Here is an 18,961-nt window from a genome sequence, read left to right on the forward strand (position 1 = left end):
AATGTGCCATACGATTTTATGTCATATTTGAAAATTGATAATACAATTTTTTATTAAAGAAGATTCACAGGATTTTTGTTGATTCAAGTGTTTCAAGAATTTATTGCCATGAGCCATTCTATGAGCAGTCCGAAGAACATACAACTAGGTATGTTCAAAACTATTGCTTGTAGATAAATGAAAGTAAATAAGGTAAAAGAAACAATCATATCATGTCTTTCGAATGTAACTATGCCTATGATTCAGGACTGTGTGCATATCTGTACGACAGACAGATGTTTGTTAAGACGACATTAAACGATTTATTATCCCCGCAACATGGAAAATACATCTTTAATGTTCAACTGTTTATATCTATGTAAGTACTAGCTGTCGCCCGCGACTCAGCCCGCGTGGTATTAAAAAAACAAAACCAAGTAGCCTATGTGTTCTTCCAAACTATCCTCTACATGTTTGCCAAATTTCATTGAGATCCGTTCAGCAGTTTAGGCTACAAATTCTAACAAACATCCATCTAAACTTTCACATTTATAATAAGATTATGATTAGTTAGATAACCGTTGCCACTTATTCATTACAGTGGTTTTCTATTGATTGAACACCGATACAAATCAACTTGTTATCTCTCATTCTGTTTGAAGAAATAGAGAACGCTACATGTTTTAATTTTTTTTTTGTTAGTGGGTACTCACGGTAAAAGACAAGGGCAGGGCAAATATAGTTGTAATTTTGTACACGCTTTCCTGGGCTGGCAAAGAAAATCTTGTTCGATAGTGCATTTTCCATCAAGACCCTGATGTTATAATGATTGCAATCTCAGTGATATAGTTTCTTTATAAATATCTACGACATAGTGTTTCAGATTTTAAAAAAATGTATCTGTGTGGTTAGGTAGTTCGCCTCCAAATTAATACCGGTCGGAAAGTAACATTGGTATTAAAGTTATGTACTATAAAAAACGTTTGACTTGTTTACTAGAACGAAAGGATATGACATTGATCGAAATACAATTCAGGCCAGTTATTGAGTCTAAATTAATAACCAAAATTTTACATCGTAAAATAATTCGTATTGTAACGTAGAATTATCCAAGGCGTATCACAACTACTTTACAAGAGGTTCAAAGTTACCTTCGTTCCACTAACTCATACAGTTTTGTTCAGTATTCGACACGTACCAGAAAGCTCGGCTTACATTTGCCCAGGCCATAGCAGACTTGGCCACGAGATCCACTAACGTAAAGTGTCTTGACAGTGCTGGAGTACTCGGTGAGCAAATATATGATTAGTTGTAGACATTATTTAGCATTGTACCGTTTTTTTTTTACCAATGTTACTTTGGTACTATATTAGATTTGCTGCGCCCGCTGGTGTCAGACGCGTGCAGCACGGTGCGGCAATGCGCGGTGGTGGCGGCCGCGCGGCTCGCTGAACACGACGAGGTTGTGGCCCGGCAGATGCTTGACGGGGGCATACTTACCACCACGTTGGAGAACCTACATAAATTTAATGTAAACAAATTGTGTTAATTATAATATTTATCACCTTAACACGACGTAAACAGGCCTAAGTACTAATAAAGTAAATCTAAAAGCTCTACGATGATCTTCCAATACAAGTAACTTGATTTTCAGGTATACTACAAACGTTCAGCTTTATACTTAATTAGAGCAATTGCAAAGTAAGTATTATTCAATTGTGTTTTCATGTTATAAAGTGTACTTTTAGCATGCCTATTAATTTTTTTTGCACAATTTTAGACATAACGAAGAATTAGCTTCTATGATAGTCCGACTTGGGACATTAGAACATATCGTAGCATGCATGGAAGACTTCGATACACAGGTAAAGTGTGTTAACTGCATAATATACTCTTATCCCTCAGCTTTTCCGTCCAAACAATGTAGCCATAGATAGATCACAAACTGCTTTTAACTCTGATTTTTCGCATGGTAAGTTTTACCCACTATTTCTAACTTCCTTACGTTGATTGAATACCAAGGAAGTACCATTGCGTTTGTGACAATCAATTAATTAAATTAACTAATGATGTAGGTTAAAGAGAATGCGGCGTGGGCATTGGGTTACATCGGGAAGCACAGCGAGATGCTCGCTGGTAAAGTGGTCGACGCCGGCACGCTACCGCTGCTCGTGCTGGCCTTCCAAGAACCCGAAATAAGTCTTAAACAGGTACATACTTTGAAGTACAAGTCAAAATACTGCCAGAATAGAATGCACGGGAAACGACGAGAAACAAAACGTTGAACGCTGTTATTGAGAAAATTCAACACTGGGTGTTATCTTACGGGTGTTGTTTTCTTTTTTATATTTAAAGACATAAAAACGGATTAGTATTTAAAAGCATGCGATGGTAAAAAAGATAAATTATGTCACTGTATCTTTTTCATGTGTGGGTTATTGTAATTCTGCTATGTAGATCACAGCAGGCGCTCTGGTGGACTTGGCGAAGCACAAGCCCGAAGCCGTGGTGGACGCGGGATCCATCTGTCACCTGGTACGCGGTCTTGATAACCAAGATCCAAAATTAAAGGTACATTTACAATATGTTACTTTTTACATTTATGCATACTTGGTTTAGTTTAATTAAATTGAATAATATTTTTTTTCCTTAGTGGTTACCGCGATAAGTGTAGTTTGTTTCAATGTGCATAAACCCACCATATAGGCTGTGGCTCTCGAATCAAAGTAGTGTACTTTTGTAGCATTGTTGGATGTAAGTCATGAAGACGCACAATATTATGAGAATTAGTAGCGTAGTATCTTACTAATAATATAAATGCGAAAGCTTAGATGGATGGATGTTTGTTACAATTTGTAGCCTAAACGGCTGAATAGATCTTAATAAATGACACAGGGAGAGTATAGTCGGGAAGAATACATAGGCTGGTTTACTTTTGTATTTTACTAATACCTTGCGGACGGAGTCGCGGGCGAGAAGTAGTATTGTATAAGCAAGCGGGGCGGGGTGCGCAGCGTAGCACGCTGTGCGCGCTGAGCGCGGTGGCGAGCGCGCGCGTGGAGCTGGCGGAGGCGGCGGTGGCGGGCGGCGCGCTGCCGCCGGCGCTGCTGCACGCCGCGCACCACGCCGCGCCCGTGCGCCGCGCCGCCGCCTGCCTGCTGCGCGACATCGTGCGACACTCCATCGATGTTAGACATCACCAAATACTATACTATCATCCTAATCGATAGTTTGAACGACACTTAGGTAGTCAAATTAGTGACCTTTGAACAATTTTACTTCTTACCTTTTAATCCTAGAATGATAAAGGGACAATTAACGGTTTACTTGATAAGAAACCACTCGGTTATAAAGACTTCTTTATATCCAGTAAATATGCTACATATATAATTTTTTTTAAAGAACAAATATCCTAAGAAATGTGCAATAAAGGGATTCCTCGAAACATATAACAAGAATGCATATAAGTCGAAACGGTGCTAGCAAAAGTCATAAGGAGAGAAGGGAATAAGCTTTAGTCCTGTTTAATAAAATAATTTTGTATGTGTTAGTTGGCCCAGTTGGTGGTGAACACAGGCGGCTGCGGGCCGCTGGTGGAGCTGCTGTCGGAGAGCGGCGGCGGCGCGCGCGTGCCCGCCTGCATGGCGCTCGGCTTCATCGCGGGGCAGTCTGACCAACTCGCTATGGCTGTTATCGAAGCTAAGGTAAACTACGCTACTTTACTAACAATGGAGACAAAAAGTTGAGTTTAAGAATACTGTGTTGAGGTTTCAAACATGTAATTTTAACTTCTCAGTTGGTTTGCACATCTTTCATAATAATAATCTTACTTCTTACTAATGTTATAAATGCGAAAGTTTAGATGGATAGATTTATAGCCTAAATGGCTGAATGGATTTCGATGAAATTTGGCATGAAGGTAGAGGATAGTCTGGAAGAACACATAGGCTACTTATTTTTTTCTTAATACCACGCGAATGGAGTCGCGAGCGAAAGCTAGTCTTTCATAAATATGCTTGCAGACGCAATATGAATTTATTTGTCCAGGCGATTCCAGCTTTAGTGGAAATTTTACAAAATAATGAGGCAGAGGAGGCTGAAGTGTGTGCGGCCGCGTGGACGCTGGGTCACATCGCTAAACACTCCCCGCAACATAGTCTAGCAGTTGCTGTGGCAAATGCATTCCCGAGATTATTGCAGGTGATAATCATTGGTTAATATTTTTAAATTATTTGTATGAATGTACCCTGTAGGCAAAAACTACTTAGATTTGTTAAACAGTCACTAAGTGGTTGCTTAAGTAATTATTTACAGACTGCAGTTAACATGTGATGTTATTTATTGTATCCAAAAGTTCCAAGCCTAAGCAAAGGTATTATATAAAATAGTTAATATTCATTGCATATTTTTATAGCTCTATACAAATCCAAAGTCGTCAGGGGAGGTGCGTGCACGAGCTTTGTGTTGCCTAAAACAGGCACTGCAGTGCTGCCTGCACAGACCTGCACTGGAGCCTTTACTGCACGCCGCACCTGCTTGTGTTCTCAAATATGTACTCGCACAGTATGCTAAGGTACTGTTCTATTTATATATTCTATTATTATTATAGTAATTTTGTTTGCTGCTGTAATAGTTGCAAAACAGGGGATTTTGAAAAAAGTCATATAAAGACTAGGTACATATATTTATCACAGGGTTTAAATAGTATTATTATTATTGCAGAAGACTGTGTAATATTAATAAACAGGTCCATCATCAAGGTTGTCATCTTCTTCATCATAATCTTCTCCATTGTCAAAGTAATTGTTAGCGTAATCTGTGCCTTCATCAATTTCATATTCCTGCTCCTCTTCATCCTCTAAATCTTCATCATCTTCATTCTCATTCTCCTTCTTCACAGTATCTTCGTCCTTATTTTCTGTCCCTTCATCGTTTTCATCCAGAGTTTCCTTCTTTTCGAGAGTTTGAAGTTTTTTACTCAATACATTCGCATCGTCCAGTTTACGCTTTCGAGCTATACTTCGAACTCTGTTTGCTTGAGGTCGTAGTTCCGCCGGCATGTTTGCGCAAACACAATCCAATACTTTACCCCGCTTAGCGTCCAGTGCCAATTGTTTATATTTATCCGAATAACGTTCTATGCCATCGGTTCGTGTGTTCGGTTTAACATAAGCCGGTGACTCGTGTAAATACTCTATAAATTGATCCTTAACAATGACCATATAATCAGTCGCAGCATCACAGTTCAGTGGCAAAGGTTTCGCTTCAAGTTTTGGAAATAACGGTGGCGGAGCGAGAGTTGTGGCAGTATTTTCACCTCGTGTAATGCCAAAAGATTGAAGTTGTTCATGTGTCAATGACAATCCACCTCCTCGTCCTCGGCCTCTGCTACCCATTATATTATAGTTTAATAAACAATTCAGTTGATAAGTATAAAACCGATGTTCAAAGTTGCAGTTTTAGGTTATTCTTCTGTTTTGGTTTTGTGTTCACTTTTTGAACTTTCAAATGATGACATTGACATCAGAATGTCAAACTCAAAAATAAACAAAGGCCACAGACAACAGAAGTTATTATTACATTTGTTAGTTACAAAATATTCTTTTTTTCTTTAATTTAAGGATAATTTTAAAGAAAATACCTTTAAATTGAGAAACTTGATTTATTCAAAACAATACTTATTAGAAAAGCCGAGAATAAAAATATTAGTTAACTGAGTAGAGTTGAATGGTTTATGAAAAGGAGGGTAATTTTGAATGAACATGTTTTTCAATCTCAAATCAATGCAATCTTGTTTTTATATATGAATTAAGTAACAAAAGTGACTGTTTTTTAGATATTACCAAATGATGCAAGAGCCCGAAGATTATTTGTGTCAACTGGGGCATTGAAACGAATACAGGAGATCGATACCGTTCCGGGCACATCTCTTAAGGAGTATATAAATATTATTAACAGTTGTTTCCCCGAAGAAATCGTTAGGTATACTTTGTTATATTTGGTGTTGTTTTATAAGTGAACATTTTATTTTTTCTTGTTAAATCGCATAATTTCTTTTTTAGGTATTATTCACCTGGTTATTCTGAAACATTGCTTGATAGAGTAGAAGCATATACGCCACAGGTAATCTTTACCTATGAATGGGTTAATTAAAACAGTAGTATGCATTTAAAACATTGCAGAATTTTAAGTAATTCAACAAATTTAACTGAAATTTACATGAAGTATATTTTTCAGATTCCCGAGTTATTTACTGATCGAGTGCCCAGTGATTGTCAAAGTGAATTAACATTAGAAAATTAACAAAAACGCGATTTTTTAAATAAATTTTTACAGTGTTTATTATTCGTTTACTTTTCTTTACCCATTGTCCAGATAGTTTTTTGAATTTTAACTGTCCCTCCTCCAATTACAGTTTCTTCAATTGCCATGGATTGACTTATTACTCTGTAACTAAAATATGCAACAAATATTTTTGATTAAACTGTTAAATGCCAAGATTTTCATCGTAATTAATTCCTTTAATGATCATTTTTGAATTGTTTTAATTTTACAATCAAGTTAGTTTCATATGCTAGGTTCATAAACAATATAATTTATACAGGGAAATGTAATATTGTTTCAAAATTTTTACTAATTATTTAAAACCTATTTTGTATCTAAAATGGTCTGTTTCTCTTACCAGAATGCAGGGCCTCCGAGTACGGTCAATATTTTAACACCCTCCACATCTACTTCAAACATTTCATCTTGTATTCTTTTGCACAAAACATTTAAGTTTTGAAAATAAGTTTCCAGTTGAATCAAATGAGTTAGTGGTAGGTTCTGTAATTTATTTTGATTTCTATTTTTAAAGTTAAAAGCTAACTAATTGAGTTTACTGAAAACGTTTGACTTACCATAATTTTAGATGTAACCTCACTAAGGGACTCAAATTCAACTACAAGAATATACTCCATGATTTCAGTAATGATTATTATGTTGAGACTGGACAGACTAGTTAATGATGCAGTATTTATGAAACACTTGCATGGAAGTGGTAACTGATAACATAAAAATAGATTTCACGATATGTCCACTTCCACTGACCTAATTATTTTTTTAACATAAAATAGAGAATAGGACACTGACATTACAAAAAAGTGAATGATTTTAATCCCGTGTAAAGTAAACCTTTAATAGAAATTAGAAAGTCTTAAGTGAAACAACAAATAAAGTTTTTAAAACATTTTATTAAAAAATTTAATTATTGTCGAAATGCCTGTTCTGGAGCACACGAAGTCGTAACTCGCCCTGAAAATGTAATAAAAATTTTAACAAATGATTTTGAAAAAAAGCTATGTAACGGATATGTCAAAATTATCAGTCAAAAATAGTCTCCAAAGAAATTGCAGATATATGCTTGTCAAATTATTCATCATGAAACATTTTAGTAGAGAAGAGGAATAAAAGATTAAACTAAATAAAAAAGGTGTTTCTTTACCTTTATTAACAGTTTCTATTATCTGCGCTCTTTCGTATCAGAGGCCCACTTCGGGCCGCTGCGCCAACGCAGTATGTGAATAGACTTTTCTTACGAATGGTGTTCTGTAAGTAAATATATTATTTAGTTGCTGCTAAGGTAACAATTGTGTGTTAATTACAACATTTTTTCTCAGTTGTTACCATACCATATGTTCCCCATGGTTTTGTGAGACAGGGATAACTTTGTTTATCATCATTAAAAATTAAAGAATAGTATCTTTACATTTTATAAAATCATAGTTGATTTGTTCCTTAAGGTAGTAAATAAAAAAATCCAGCTTACCTTAACATGAGGGTTGTTAAATGACATCAATAACTGAAACAGAAGAAAAAATGTTACAATATGTTATGGTTAGATTCAATTACATAAAATGTAATATTACATGTTCAGTTGTTACCATACCATATTTTCCCCAAGGTTTTGTGAGACAGGGATAACTATATTTATCATCATTTACTGCTTCAATCAGCAAGATTAAAATTGATAAAAAGTTTCAATGTTAAGTTTTGAAGATAGTTTAATTGGACCATTAATAAAAAATAAATTATAGTAATTGCTTTGTATGTGAAATCGTCAGTTTTACATCCTAAGTTATTAAAAGAATTAAAATGCTTACCTTTAATTACATAATTTTCATCTGCATCAATCTTATTATTGAGCCATTTTAATCTGTAAATGAAATATAACTTTAATATTTTAGAATTTAATACATAAATACATTGAAGGAATATCAACACTTTGTCAGTTATTAAAACTTTCATCAAAATTATATGATATATGCTTGTAAATGCCATCATTTAAAAAAAATCAGACTTATATTGAATAAAGAAAGAAAATTTCATAATATTGCAATTAGCATGGTAATGGTTACCTTCAGAAAATCATTTCTTCGTAATTATCTTCCATATTAGGTTTTTCTTCTGGAATAAAAATAAACTTTTAACAAAAATGCTTATTTAACAATAACATTTCATTATTGTATAACAATCAGTGCAGTATCAATCAACAGTTTTTTTTCAGACTGGGGCGATAAAATTGACATCATAGTATTTTTCAACATGTAAAAGATGTATTTTATTTTAAGATATATTATCTTTATACGTACCTAATGCTTTAAGATCAAAGTTCACATTTTTTCTATCCACAAAGAACATAAATGTTCTTAAACTACTGTCTTGTCATAGTAAAATCTGGAAAGATAAAGCTAATATAAGTGAAAAGAAGTAACAGAAACAAACTTTAATAGCATTGAAAACATCAGAAAATCGGATCAACAGTTAATTTCAGACTGGGGCGATAATTTAACATCATAAAAAAGTTTTGAAATAAGACATTGTTGAATTCTAATTTGTAAAAGACTTCATGTTCTTCATTTTTTATTTAAATAACATTCTTAGTATATATACACACCTGAATAGCTTCCATTTTGTTCATGAATTTTGAGAAAATCTGTACTTTGCATGTTTCCACATGAGTATTTCACCTAAAACAAAATAAAGTTAGTAAATATACATTTTCTAACATAAAATATAAACTCTTACTAAAGATAATCAGTAAAATATCAATCTACATATTAGTTCAGACTGGGGCGATAACTTAATCATCATATAAAATGTTTTCATGTATATGAGTTTCCAGAAGTATTTTTTGTACTTACTTATCAAGAGATACTTTCATGTTAGCCGCATATAATATTCAAATATATTTTTATATGTGACCTGTGAACAATGAAAATGGTTTTATTTCTGTGATTACATCTTACTTTCTAGTATTATAAATGCGAATGTTTAGATGGAAGGATAGATCTTGATTAAATTTGGCATAGATGTTAAGAATAGTCTGGCAAACATACTACTTAAATAATTTTGTTTTTAATTTCAACTAAAGTCGTCGGCATGTGCTATTGTACCAATAATTTTAATTGAAATGAATATTGTTTCACTCAACCCTTAGACATATGGCTATAACAACTAAATGTCTTACACAGAGTGGGATAATGTTCCTAACCAGAGTCACGCATGCTAGTTAAGTCATAGCACACATCGGCTTTGGTAGGGTAGCGTAAAATCAATTTAATAGTACCAATATGATATATTTTTAAATCAGTGACTAAAGCGATTAAGTTATTAGCTTTAAAGCAATTCTAAACTTTAACGTACTTACATCTTTATCAACTTCAGTAGTCATATTTATTCAAAAACAAGTTCAACACCTAAAAAAAGTTGCTTATTAATGTATATGGTTATGGTCCAATTATTGATAGTTATGAATATTATTGTCAGTTGTCTTTTGGTAATTTTAAAATCATAACTTAATGTTCATACGAACGAGACTATTTTTTTATTCATCATATGAAAAAAGTAAAAAATTGAATCTATTAATTGACATGTCTCAATCATGATTAAATTAAAGCTACTTACATTTGCACTCTTGATCCTTTAGTTTGAGAATGACCATATCTTATTACTAATATCTGTAAAAAATAAAATATACCTTAGACCAATAGTTATTATTCCAACAAAACAATATAATAAAAATGATTTATCAGTTAATTCGGTAATTTTAAAATCACGACAAAAGTTCATACGAACGAGACTATTTTTTTATCATCATGTAAGACCTTAATAATTATTTTATAAACCCTTTTAAATACAAGGAAAAATTAAAAATACTTACATTAAAGTACCTTTGGCCTCATCATAAGAAATACTTTTCATGGCTTGGTTTCAAGTCAAATAGAAACAGTGTTTCCTAAAACAAAAAGAATCTATTACTATTGAGAAATGGATCATTCAGTAATGAAGTGTTTTAACATTTAATGTAACATTCAACCCTTAGATAACTTGTCAAAACAAGGCATCTTACACAGAATGTGATAATGTTCCTAACCAGAGTCACACATGTTAGATTTATACATCACATGTATCGGCTTTGGTAGGGTACGAGTATGTAAAATGACTATCAATTGATTTCTAGTCTAGTATTCAAAAACATACCCTCAGCACTATTGAGTTGTGAACATAAGCAGAGAAATTATTAAAATTCAATGTGAATAGCTACAAAGATTGAAGAAAGTATGGACAAGAAATATATACTGTGCCGACCTTTTATAAGGACAAGGGCAGGTCGATGAAATATCTAGATAAGCTTGCATTAAATCCATATGTTGTAAAAAGAGATACTGTTAAAAAAACTATTTTTATAGTGTGTTATGATATGTAATGGTATTAAAATAGTATAGCAATCTTAATTCTTACCTGGTATAAAACTGCCTCATGCATACCTGGAACATAAAATAGATTGAGTAAAGAAACAACATATTAAATGAATAAATCAACTAAACTCACCTCATAAGCGTTTCAATAGGAAAAAAGTATTTATAAATGAAAATCAATTACACAGATAAGCTAAAAGTAATTCTTTATTCCGACAAGTCCTTTCAAAGTCATACACTTATTCATTCAGACACAAAACAAGAATTACTTCTTAGCTGGCTTCTTTGCCGATGTTTCTTTCTTTACGCGGGGTTTCTTGACCGATGCTTTGGGTACTTTCTTCTTGCCAAAGACGCCTTTACGCGCCGCCTGGGCCTTCAGACTCTTAAATACAGGAGTTCTAGCACGATTTCTCTTAACCCGCGCAGAGCTCAGCTTGAACCTGTCATAGTCTGTCATCTGAGCGCGTTTTTCTTTGTTCTCCAACTTTTTGGACCATTGGCTTTCGGCCCATTTTTCATTCAGTTTCTCTTGTGTCCATGCTTTCCGTACGACACGTGTAGGTGCGGTGAACGGAAACTTAAGGCGGAACTTTGTTAGGTGAAGCTGATTTAAACGAATTTGTTGCCTGGGGACGCCGCTGCCGGGTCCATCGACGAGTGCACGCGTTTGATCAATGACATCAACCACGCTGACTAATTTTCCTTTCAATGGGCCATCGGCCACCAGGGCCACTCGCCCCGGTTGGACGAATCTCGCGAAAGGCATGACGTCCTGAAATTTCACCAAACTATTTTAATCACTTGTCACAAAACACATCAATGCTTACGCCGAAACATACAACTCGTAAACAATACTGACTACTTATAAACATCATAAAAATAAACATATAAGATAAAACAACTGAAGATATGTACACTTAAATCTCAAAAGTTGGTAATTTTAAAGCCCGGATCGATTTGATTATTAAAGATGAAAATATCCTAACCTTACAACGTCTTCTCAAAATAAAAGCACTTGAGTAAAAGACTTGACGTTTAGGCTAAATCCTCGTTTCCGTCTTAATGTCATTTCATATTTCTGGTATGGATACTTGTGTTTTGGGTTATATTTGTCTATGGAACTAAAACAAGAAAAACCGGGTTTATTTAGTATAAATCTTTAAGGACTGTTAAGAAGTATGAAAAAGTTAGTATTTTTTCTTGAAAATATAATTCGATCAATTGTTGAAAATAAGCGGATACGCAAGGGATCTTTAAAAATATTTAATTTCTACGGTAAGTGGTGGTTGCTACGCGACGTAGTATTTAACAACAGTACACATATTTATTTTTTGTTTTCAAATACTGTAATTGAGTCCAAAATGCGTTTAAAATATTCTAAAACACTATTAGAATCGCAGGTTTAACAAATTACTTTGTCATTCTGTTAAAAAAAAAATAGACACAGAATTTAATTTTGAGGTCTTAAGTGCTTTTCTTAATTTTTTCCAGGGTTGTGACTCTCCAATTGCAGATTTAAGCTGGTCTCCAAATAACGTTAAGCTAGCCGTGGCAACAAATGAACGGCAGATTTTATTATTCGATCTCGATGGTACACGGAGAGATAAATTCAGCACCAAGCCAGCTGACCCCGCTGCTGGAAAAAAGTCTTATGTTATTACTAGTATGTTTACTTTGAATCACTTACAATAAAATTGTTTACAAACTGATATGTTAATAGACGTTTCATATGTAATAAGGTTTCTAAAAATAGACATCGAGGCTACCTTCACATAGTTGAGATTTTTGTCAGGTATATCATTTAGCGAAAATTCGGAGTTGCTTGGGGTGGCGCAGTCCGACAACATGGTATTCGTGTACCGCGTGGGTGCAGACTGGAGTGGCAAGAAGGTGATATGTAACAAGTTCCCTCTCTCCGGGGCGCCGTTGAAGCTGCTTCCTAGCGAGGCTGGTTTCTTCACTGGCACCAGCGATGGTAAAATAAGGTAATTTGAAATATTGCTGAATCAATAATTTTTTTTTGAAATATTTATGTAATGTTTTTTTTATGTTATCGATACGATGTTATTGTTTAAAAGGTCTCTCGACTGTAAAAGCAATAAGAGTTCAAGCATGTGGTCGGCTGGTTCGTGTTGCGTGGCGCTGGCGCGGTGCGAGGCTGCGCTGGCTTCCGGCCACGTCGACGGCACCATATACCTGAACGGCCGATTGCTGCTGCGCTACGCATTACCGCCTACTGCTCTCTTGCTTTTACTGCCTTATGTAATCCCACAGTAACTAACAATCTAACTAGTAACTAACAGTAGAGCCTAGAAGACGAAAATTACGGCTAAATAGATTTTTTTTAAGCTTTCAATGTCTGACTTAGTTGAACATTTTGGCTTATATGCTGGCTAACTTTTCAACCGTTTAAAATAAATTATAGCATATCGAAACATCAATTGAGGTACGAATCGTCATTACAGTTGATTGTGGGGTCGTGCGACGGTCGCATTTCAATGTATGAGGCGCAGCGAGGCGCTCTGTTGCGGAGCTTAGAGCCGCAGCTACCACCGGATCGACGAGACTTCATCGCTGTGGCGGCTAGCCCTTCTGGGCAGGTACTATTTTAAAAGTTACAATTAAAATTGCAGCTAGGATATTGCAGTATTCAGTCTTCATTTGAAATGTGCTTGGTACAGACGATGGCATTTGGCGTGTTCGACGGCTGCCTGGTGGGGGAGGTAAAGGAGACCGGTAACATTGAGCTGTCTCCGCTTCACATACCGCACCTGTACGCGACGCGCGCACTCGCCTGGAGCGGCGACGGCACTAGGCTAGCGCTCGCATCGCAGACCGGCGCTGTTATACAACTAGAAGCTGTACTTAGGTAACCTTTTAATGAGGGTAGTTTTATAGTTTTATTTTATTGATGTAATTTGTTAATTGTAGACCTGGGTAGACCAGAAAATGATGAAACTCCTGCCGGGTAGGTTTCAATACCTAAAGTAAGATACATATTTTAGTAAATATCCACTTTAGAATCTGACAAGAAAACGGGAAAGTGCCTTTGGGTGGGAATTTTACAGTTTATTATTTCCGTGTCGTGTAGGCGTTGGGTGTGGCGCGACAGTGTGGAGGTGCAGCACGTAAGCCCACGCCAGCTGCTGCTGCGCCGGCTGGCGGGGGACGCGCCGCCGCTTTCTGTCACCACCAATCATGCACACGATATATACAATGTGCGATTTATAGGTAAACACATGTTGCAATTACGATAAAAGCAAAGAGTCACAACGAATCCCTAATGTTTATTGGAAAAGTTCTTAGTAAAAACTTTGAATAGTTACTTAACTGTTTCTAAACTTAGTTAAGTGATAGATTCAAGTTTGCTAGTTGTCTAACCAAATTAGTACGTAACTAAGTATTCTTTGTATTTTAGGTAACGATTGGTATGCTGTATGTAGGACCAACACAACTTTGATACTTTGCGACATAGCGCGTGGACTGACAAGCGAGGTAACTCTAATCCCAGCGCAAAAAGACACAAACATATTGCTCAAATTTTTCTTGCTGAATTCGAAATAAATTAAAACATTATCAAAGTTCCTTTGTTTTTGTAGATCCCATGGAGTGGCAGCGGGGAGCGCATCTACGCGGCGGTGGGCGGCGCCTGCCTGCTGCACCGCGCGGGCGAGCTCAGCGTCGTTGAGTACGGCCTTGACAAAGTTCTGCACACCGTGAGTTCTAACTTGCTTTACTGACGCTGTTAAGCAATCTCAACGAATGCTAAGTCCAACATATCTATGTGAAAATTCTTAGTGGAATTAAATACTCAAGTTGGATATTGTTAGTTTCGTGTATTTGAAAAGTTTGACTTAAGGTGCGGACGGAGCGCGTGAACCCTCACGTGCTGAGCGTGCGCGTCAACGAAGGGCCGACGCAAGCCGCAGACCGCAAGCACCTCGCCTACCTCCTCGACAAGCAGACAGTTGCTGTACTGGATCTCGTTACAGGTCAAGAGTTTAAATATGTCTACTTCAACGACTTGTGTCTGTTAACCATCCTTCCTGAATTCATGGAATAGATAAGGGAATTCAAAAACTATAATATAGAGTTGGATATTCTCTTTATTTGGAAGGAAAATATAAACACTCATTTAATGTATTCTGGTGGTTAAATTCTAACATAACCGTAATTCACTTCTTGATTTGACATTTTGATGCCATTCGCTAGAGAATCGGAGATGCATAAGAACTTCAACGACGATATATGTATGTAGTGTAAGATGTGTGTTGTGCGTGTGTGTGCAGGCGTGCAGGTGGGGCAGTGGTGGCACGAGGCGCGCGTGGACTGGCTGGAGCTGAACGAGAGCGCGCGCCTGCTGCTGTACCGCGACACGCGCCGCAACCTCACGCTGCTGCGACTCGACACCGCTGACAAAGTTCCTATACTTTCAGTATTAAACGACACCTAAACCTTCTGTCTATCAGTCTAAAGGTTTGACCTACTGAAGCGGAAGACAAAAAGAATAAATGCGAGCCGTTGCTACTCATTTTCTATTTTACTAACAGCACAGTTTGGCTGATGTAAACGTTATTAGAAATAGACAGTTTGCCAGATTTTCTGACATATTATACTGGACGTGACATTTACGTATAAATCTCTTATGACATGTTTTATGTTTTAGTATTTTCATAAAGTGTTGCTTACTGCAGGAGACTATAGCGCGCGGAGTGAGCTTCGTACAATGGATCGAGAACAGCGACGCAGTTGTTGCGCAGACGCACACTCATTTGCTTATTTGGTATGTATTGCTTATTAATTTGACCAAATTTAATAACTCTTTTTGTTAGATGTTTATTTTTTTAACACTATGTACGTACTATACGCCTGGTTGGGTTGTCCCGCAGGTACAGCGCGTGGGAGCCGGGCAGTGTGGAGAGTGTGGAGTGCGAGGGCGGCGTCGCGGTGGAGGTGAGCGCGCGCCGCGTGGTGCTGGAGGGCGGCCAGCTGCCCTACGTACAGCTCGACGAACATAGACTTGCTTTCAGTTAGTATTTACGGATCTATGCACTTTTAAATTCGATACAACCAGGTGATATTTGTGGTAGTGGATAAAAATCATGAAGGTCTTTTCCAAAATAAGATAGCTTTGTTGCTAAATGAAGCAGAGGTTTTTGCAATTATCTAAGCTGAAGTAGTCGAGAAGTTTAATTTTTTGTTTACAACTTCATGTAATTATATAGACAGTGCGTTAGAGGGCGGTGATCTGACGACTTGCGCCAAGTATTTGGAAGGAGTGGGCGGCAGCGCGGACGTCACTGCCCTGTGGAAACAGCTTGCTGACACTGCGCTTGAAGCCAATGATATACAGGTATTCCTAAACATAGATACAAAATCTTATCCTAGACATTAACGTTTTCATACTCAGGACATAACTTTAATAATTTAAATACGATATTTGCAAGTACCGAGTGCTGCGTACTAAGGCCACAAGTAAAAAAAAACAAGTGTGAGTAACGTGATAACTTTCAGCTAGCTGCAACATGCTATCGCGAGGCGGGAGACGAGGCGCGATCGCTCTTCCTGGACAACGCTCTGCAGCTCGCAGCCGTTGAGGGTGATGGAGACGTGGCTGCTGGTAATAAATACCTCATTTTTTTTCTTTAATAAGTTACTTCCGTTGTACAAGTACAAGTTATTCCCGTGTACCGTGTATACCTCTCTCTCACCTTTCTTACGGCGAGGGAAAACATCGTGATGAAACATCTACGTGTCTTCAAACATAGTTCAAACTAATGGGTAGATAACTTAACCAATCGTTCAATCGCTCCCACCTTAGGCTAGAACCCCTCGATTAGGATTTATAGGTTCTAATATGTTGTTGAGTCATCAAAATAAGAAATATGCTTTGGCTGTAGGTCTGTGTAGTCCCGTGGTGCAGGCGGAGCTGTGCATCCTGGCGGGGCGCGTGTCGGAGGCGGCGGAGTGCTACGTGCGGCGCGCGGGCCGGCCGCGCCTGGCGCTCGACATGTACCGCCGCTACAATATTTGGCCGGAAGCTATCGCCTTGGCAGAGAAACACTTCCCCGCGGAGGCGCCGGAATTGAAGCGACAATATATGGATTATTTGATGTCAACTGGTTGGTTGATGTTATTTATTATCAGGTCCAAATGTTGGCGAAGTACATAGTATAAATTGATTTTTAGTTTAATATTAAGTTTAAATTATGAATGAAAAACGTTGCTCGAAGAATTTTACTCGATATTTTGCGGGAATCTTAACTAAAATTGTGTCGTTTATGGTTGACAAACTTAATGCAGCATATTGTGTTGGGGAGGATGGTTGGAAGGAGGATACAAGGTTGTGTATGAGGCGCAGGGCGCGCGGGCGAGGCGGGCGAGGTGCTGGCGGCGGGCGGGGAGGTGCGGGGCGCGGTGCGGCTGTGGCTGCGCGGGGGGCGCGTGCGGCGCGCGGCCGCCGCGCTGCTGGCGCACACCTCGCTGCTGCGCGACGACGAACTCCTGCATGCTGTGCACACGCACCTTGTTCAGGTGTTAAAATCATACTAATCATACTATAATCATATAAATAAATATTATAAATGCGAAAATTGCGATGGATGTTTGTTAGAGTTTGTAGCGTAAACGGCTAAACGGATTTCGATGAAATTTGGTACCGATGTAGTCTGGAAGAACATATAGGCTACTCACTTTTGTTTTTTTTATTCAATTCCACTCGGACGGAGTCGCGAGCAAAAGCTATTAATTAATAACATTACCTCGACAGATGATGAAATGATAATTTATTTATTGTTAAAATATAATATCGATTTTCTTCTTAAATATAGGAGGAATGGTGGGAATTAGCGGGAGAACTATCGGAGAAAAGAGGCGACACTAAAGCCGCGGTAGAATACTTCGCCAAAGGACACAATTATGCAAGAGCTGTTCAGCTAGCAAGAGAGGTGAATATGAATTTATGCTTTAAAAAGCTAGTTTTCAAGAATTTGTACTTTGACTAGAGTCGTCCAAATAGAAAAAACGGCATGGAAATGTGGCCGGCTTAAGGAAAGAGGAGGAGCTTTATTCGAGAAGGATTGCTTTACGAGTGCAGTGGTGTCCGGAGCAAGTGACGGCGCTGGAGCGCGCGTGGGGCGCGTGGCTGGCGGGCGCGCGGCAGGCGGGCGCGGCGGTGCCGCACCTCATAGAGGCGGGCGACACGCGCGCCGCGCTGCACGCCGCGCTCAAGGCGCATCTCTACAAGAAAGCGCTGCAGATTGTACAGGTGAACGAGATAACTATGTAATGAGATAAATCATCACGATCTTAATTGGCTGAAATTTAAATAATCTGCCATTTCCGTAGGTTATCGACGACAAGGAGTCGATACGTGAACAATGCGAGCAATTGGGGGACCACTTCATTTCTACTCAGGTGCTCCTACAGTTTTGTTCCTAAGCATATAATTATGATATCTGTTAATTACAAAATATGCTATCGCTATTAACATCTAATCAATTTTAACTAGGACTGGGAGACGGCAGAAAACGTACTAACATCTAGCAATATGGCGGAACGTTGCGTCAAAGCGTACAACACGGCGGGCCGTATTGCCGACGGACTGAGGGTCGCGGCATCGCATCTTACTGAAGAACAAACGAGAGATATTTATTTGCCTCTAGCTCAACAGTTGAGGGAGGAGGGACAATTGAGGAAAGCGGAGCAAATTTACATCGGTCTAGGAGAGCCGGACGAAGCTATATCTACGTACAAGGTATACACAAAGACAAATATTTTTTGCACTGTTCATGTCTAGCTACTATAATTTTTTTGGGAAATATAACATATACATTATTAAGGCTCGATTGTCAGGAGGCAAGTCAGTACGAGGCGATGCTACGTCTTGTGGCGGCGCATCGCAGCTCCCTGCTGGAGGCGACGCGTCGCCACGTGGCGCAGGCTCTGCACGCCGCGGGTGACTTGCGCGCCGCTGAAACATATTATATTCAAGCTGGTAAGTTTATTTATAGTAATACCAACATCATGATGAAGATGGGTGTTTGTGACGAGATCTTCGTCGTGCCTTGGTAAACAAATAAATGAAATTGTAAAAGAACAATAAAATTGGAAATAGCAAATGACCATGTTTTTATCATGTATGATAGGAGAATGGAAGAGCGCTATCCAGATGTACAAGTCGAGCGGGCAGTGGGAGAGCGCCGAGCGCGTGGCGCGCGCGCACGGGCCCGCCGCCGCGC

The 18,961-nt window shown here is 37.9% G+C and overlaps 5 protein-coding genes across 7 annotated transcripts; 2 read left to right on the forward strand and 3 right to left on the reverse strand.

Moving 5' to 3' along the window:
* Positions 1–10: 10 nt before the first annotated feature.
* LOC106104593 (sperm-associated antigen 6-like) lies at positions 11–6,319 on the forward strand. 2 transcript variants are annotated; one of them, XM_013284675.1, is made up of 14 exons: positions 12–148; positions 1,164–1,268; positions 1,353–1,510; positions 1,634–1,680; positions 1,760–1,844; positions 2,055–2,189; positions 2,437–2,550; positions 2,994–3,167; positions 3,531–3,683; positions 4,027–4,179; positions 4,394–4,552; positions 5,816–5,961; positions 6,042–6,102; positions 6,217–6,319. In XM_013284675.1, exons 1-14 carry the CDS (start codon positions 109–111, stop codon positions 6,280–6,282), a joined length of 1,596 nt encoding a protein of 531 aa, XP_013140129.1. In that variant the 5' UTR covers positions 12–108; the 3' UTR covers positions 6,283–6,319. The 2 variants fall into 2 exon arrangements, with proteins under 2 accessions (XP_013140131.1, XP_013140129.1); XM_013284677.1 differs by lacking the exon at positions 1,164–1,268 and having other exon boundaries at positions 11–148.
* On the reverse strand, positions 4,645–5,542 carry LOC106104595 (DNA-directed RNA polymerase III subunit RPC7-like). The gene has a single exon (XM_013284679.1). The coding sequence runs from the start codon at positions 5,373–5,375 to the stop codon at positions 4,716–4,718; it is 660 nt and encodes a 219-aa protein (XP_013140133.1). The 5' UTR covers positions 5,376–5,542; the 3' UTR covers positions 4,645–4,715.
* On the reverse strand, positions 6,305–7,159 carry LOC106104598. The gene is made up of 3 exons (XM_013284684.1): positions 6,879–7,159; positions 6,662–6,804; positions 6,305–6,432 (listed from the first exon to the last, which is right to left on the reverse strand). Exons 1-3 carry the CDS (start codon positions 6,936–6,938, stop codon positions 6,330–6,332), a joined length of 306 nt encoding a protein of 101 aa, XP_013140138.1. The 5' UTR covers positions 6,939–7,159; the 3' UTR covers positions 6,305–6,329.
* Positions 7,160–10,907: 3,748 nt separating this feature from the next.
* On the reverse strand, positions 10,908–11,809 carry LOC106104596 (60S ribosomal protein L14). Of its 2 annotated transcripts, none has more exons than XM_013284681.1 (2): positions 11,708–11,809; positions 10,908–11,493 (listed from the first exon to the last, which is right to left on the reverse strand). In XM_013284681.1, exon 2 carries the CDS (start codon positions 11,485–11,487, stop codon positions 10,984–10,986), a length of 504 nt encoding a protein of 167 aa, XP_013140135.1. In that variant the 5' UTR covers positions 11,488–11,493; positions 11,708–11,809; the 3' UTR covers positions 10,908–10,983. The 2 variants fall into 2 exon arrangements, with proteins under 2 accessions (XP_013140135.1, XP_013140136.1); XM_013284682.1 differs by lacking the exon at positions 11,708–11,809 and adding an exon at positions 11,637–11,659.
* Positions 11,810–12,022: 213 nt separating this feature from the next.
* On the forward strand, positions 12,023–18,957 carry LOC106104532 (intraflagellar transport protein osm-1; the record flags this gene model as incomplete). Its single annotated transcript, XM_013284609.1, has 23 exons — positions 12,023–12,121; positions 12,213–12,384; positions 12,514–12,706; positions 12,800–12,983; positions 13,187–13,321; positions 13,403–13,590; positions 13,813–13,952; positions 14,140–14,216; positions 14,321–14,437; positions 14,581–14,713; positions 15,011–15,141; positions 15,416–15,504; positions 15,611–15,750; positions 15,947–16,074; positions 16,236–16,341; positions 16,622–16,843; positions 17,083–17,255; positions 17,552–17,668; positions 17,818–17,988; positions 18,069–18,137; positions 18,232–18,477; positions 18,576–18,717; positions 18,869–18,957. Coding segments are annotated over exons 1-23 (3,201 nt in total), but the record flags the coding sequence as incomplete, so codon positions are not given.
* Between the last annotated feature and the right edge of the window lie 4 nt (positions 18,958–18,961).

Source organism: Papilio polytes, unplaced genomic scaffold (assembly GCF_000836215.1).
Source record: "Papilio polytes unplaced genomic scaffold, Ppol_1.0 DF823510.1, whole genome shotgun sequence".
Classification (NCBI taxonomy): Eukaryota; Metazoa; Arthropoda; class Insecta; order Lepidoptera; family Papilionidae; genus Papilio; species Papilio polytes.

Coding starts and splice junctions, on each gene's coding strand:
- LOC106104596 (XM_013284681.1), bottom strand. CDS start 11,487: ATGCCTTTCGCGAGATTCGTCCAACCGGGGCGAGTGGCCCTGGTGGCC.
- LOC106104598 (XM_013284684.1), bottom strand. CDS start 6,938: ATGGAGTATATTCTTGTAGTTGAATTTGAGTCCCTTAGTGAGGTTACA. Junction 6,805..6,878: donor AGGTTACATCTAAAATTATG/GTAAGTCAAACG, acceptor AATAAATTACAG/AACCTACCACTAACTCATTT. Junction 6,433..6,661: donor CTCGGAGGCCCTGCATTCTG/GTAAGAGAAACA, acceptor TGCATATTTTAG/TTACAGAGTAATAAGTCAAT.
- LOC106104595 (XM_013284679.1), bottom strand. CDS start 5,375: ATGGGTAGCAGAGGCCGAGGACGAGGAGGTGGATTGTCATTGACACAT.
- LOC106104593 (XM_013284675.1), top strand. CDS start 109: ATGAGCCATTCTATGAGCAGTCCGAAGAACATACAACTAG. Junction 3,684..4,026: donor TGGCTGTTATCGAAGCTAAG/GTAAACTACGCT, acceptor TTATTTGTCCAG/GCGATTCCAGCTTTAGTGGA. Junction 6,103..6,216: donor TAGAAGCATATACGCCACAG/GTAATCTTTACC, acceptor TATATTTTTCAG/ATTCCCGAGTTATTTACTGA.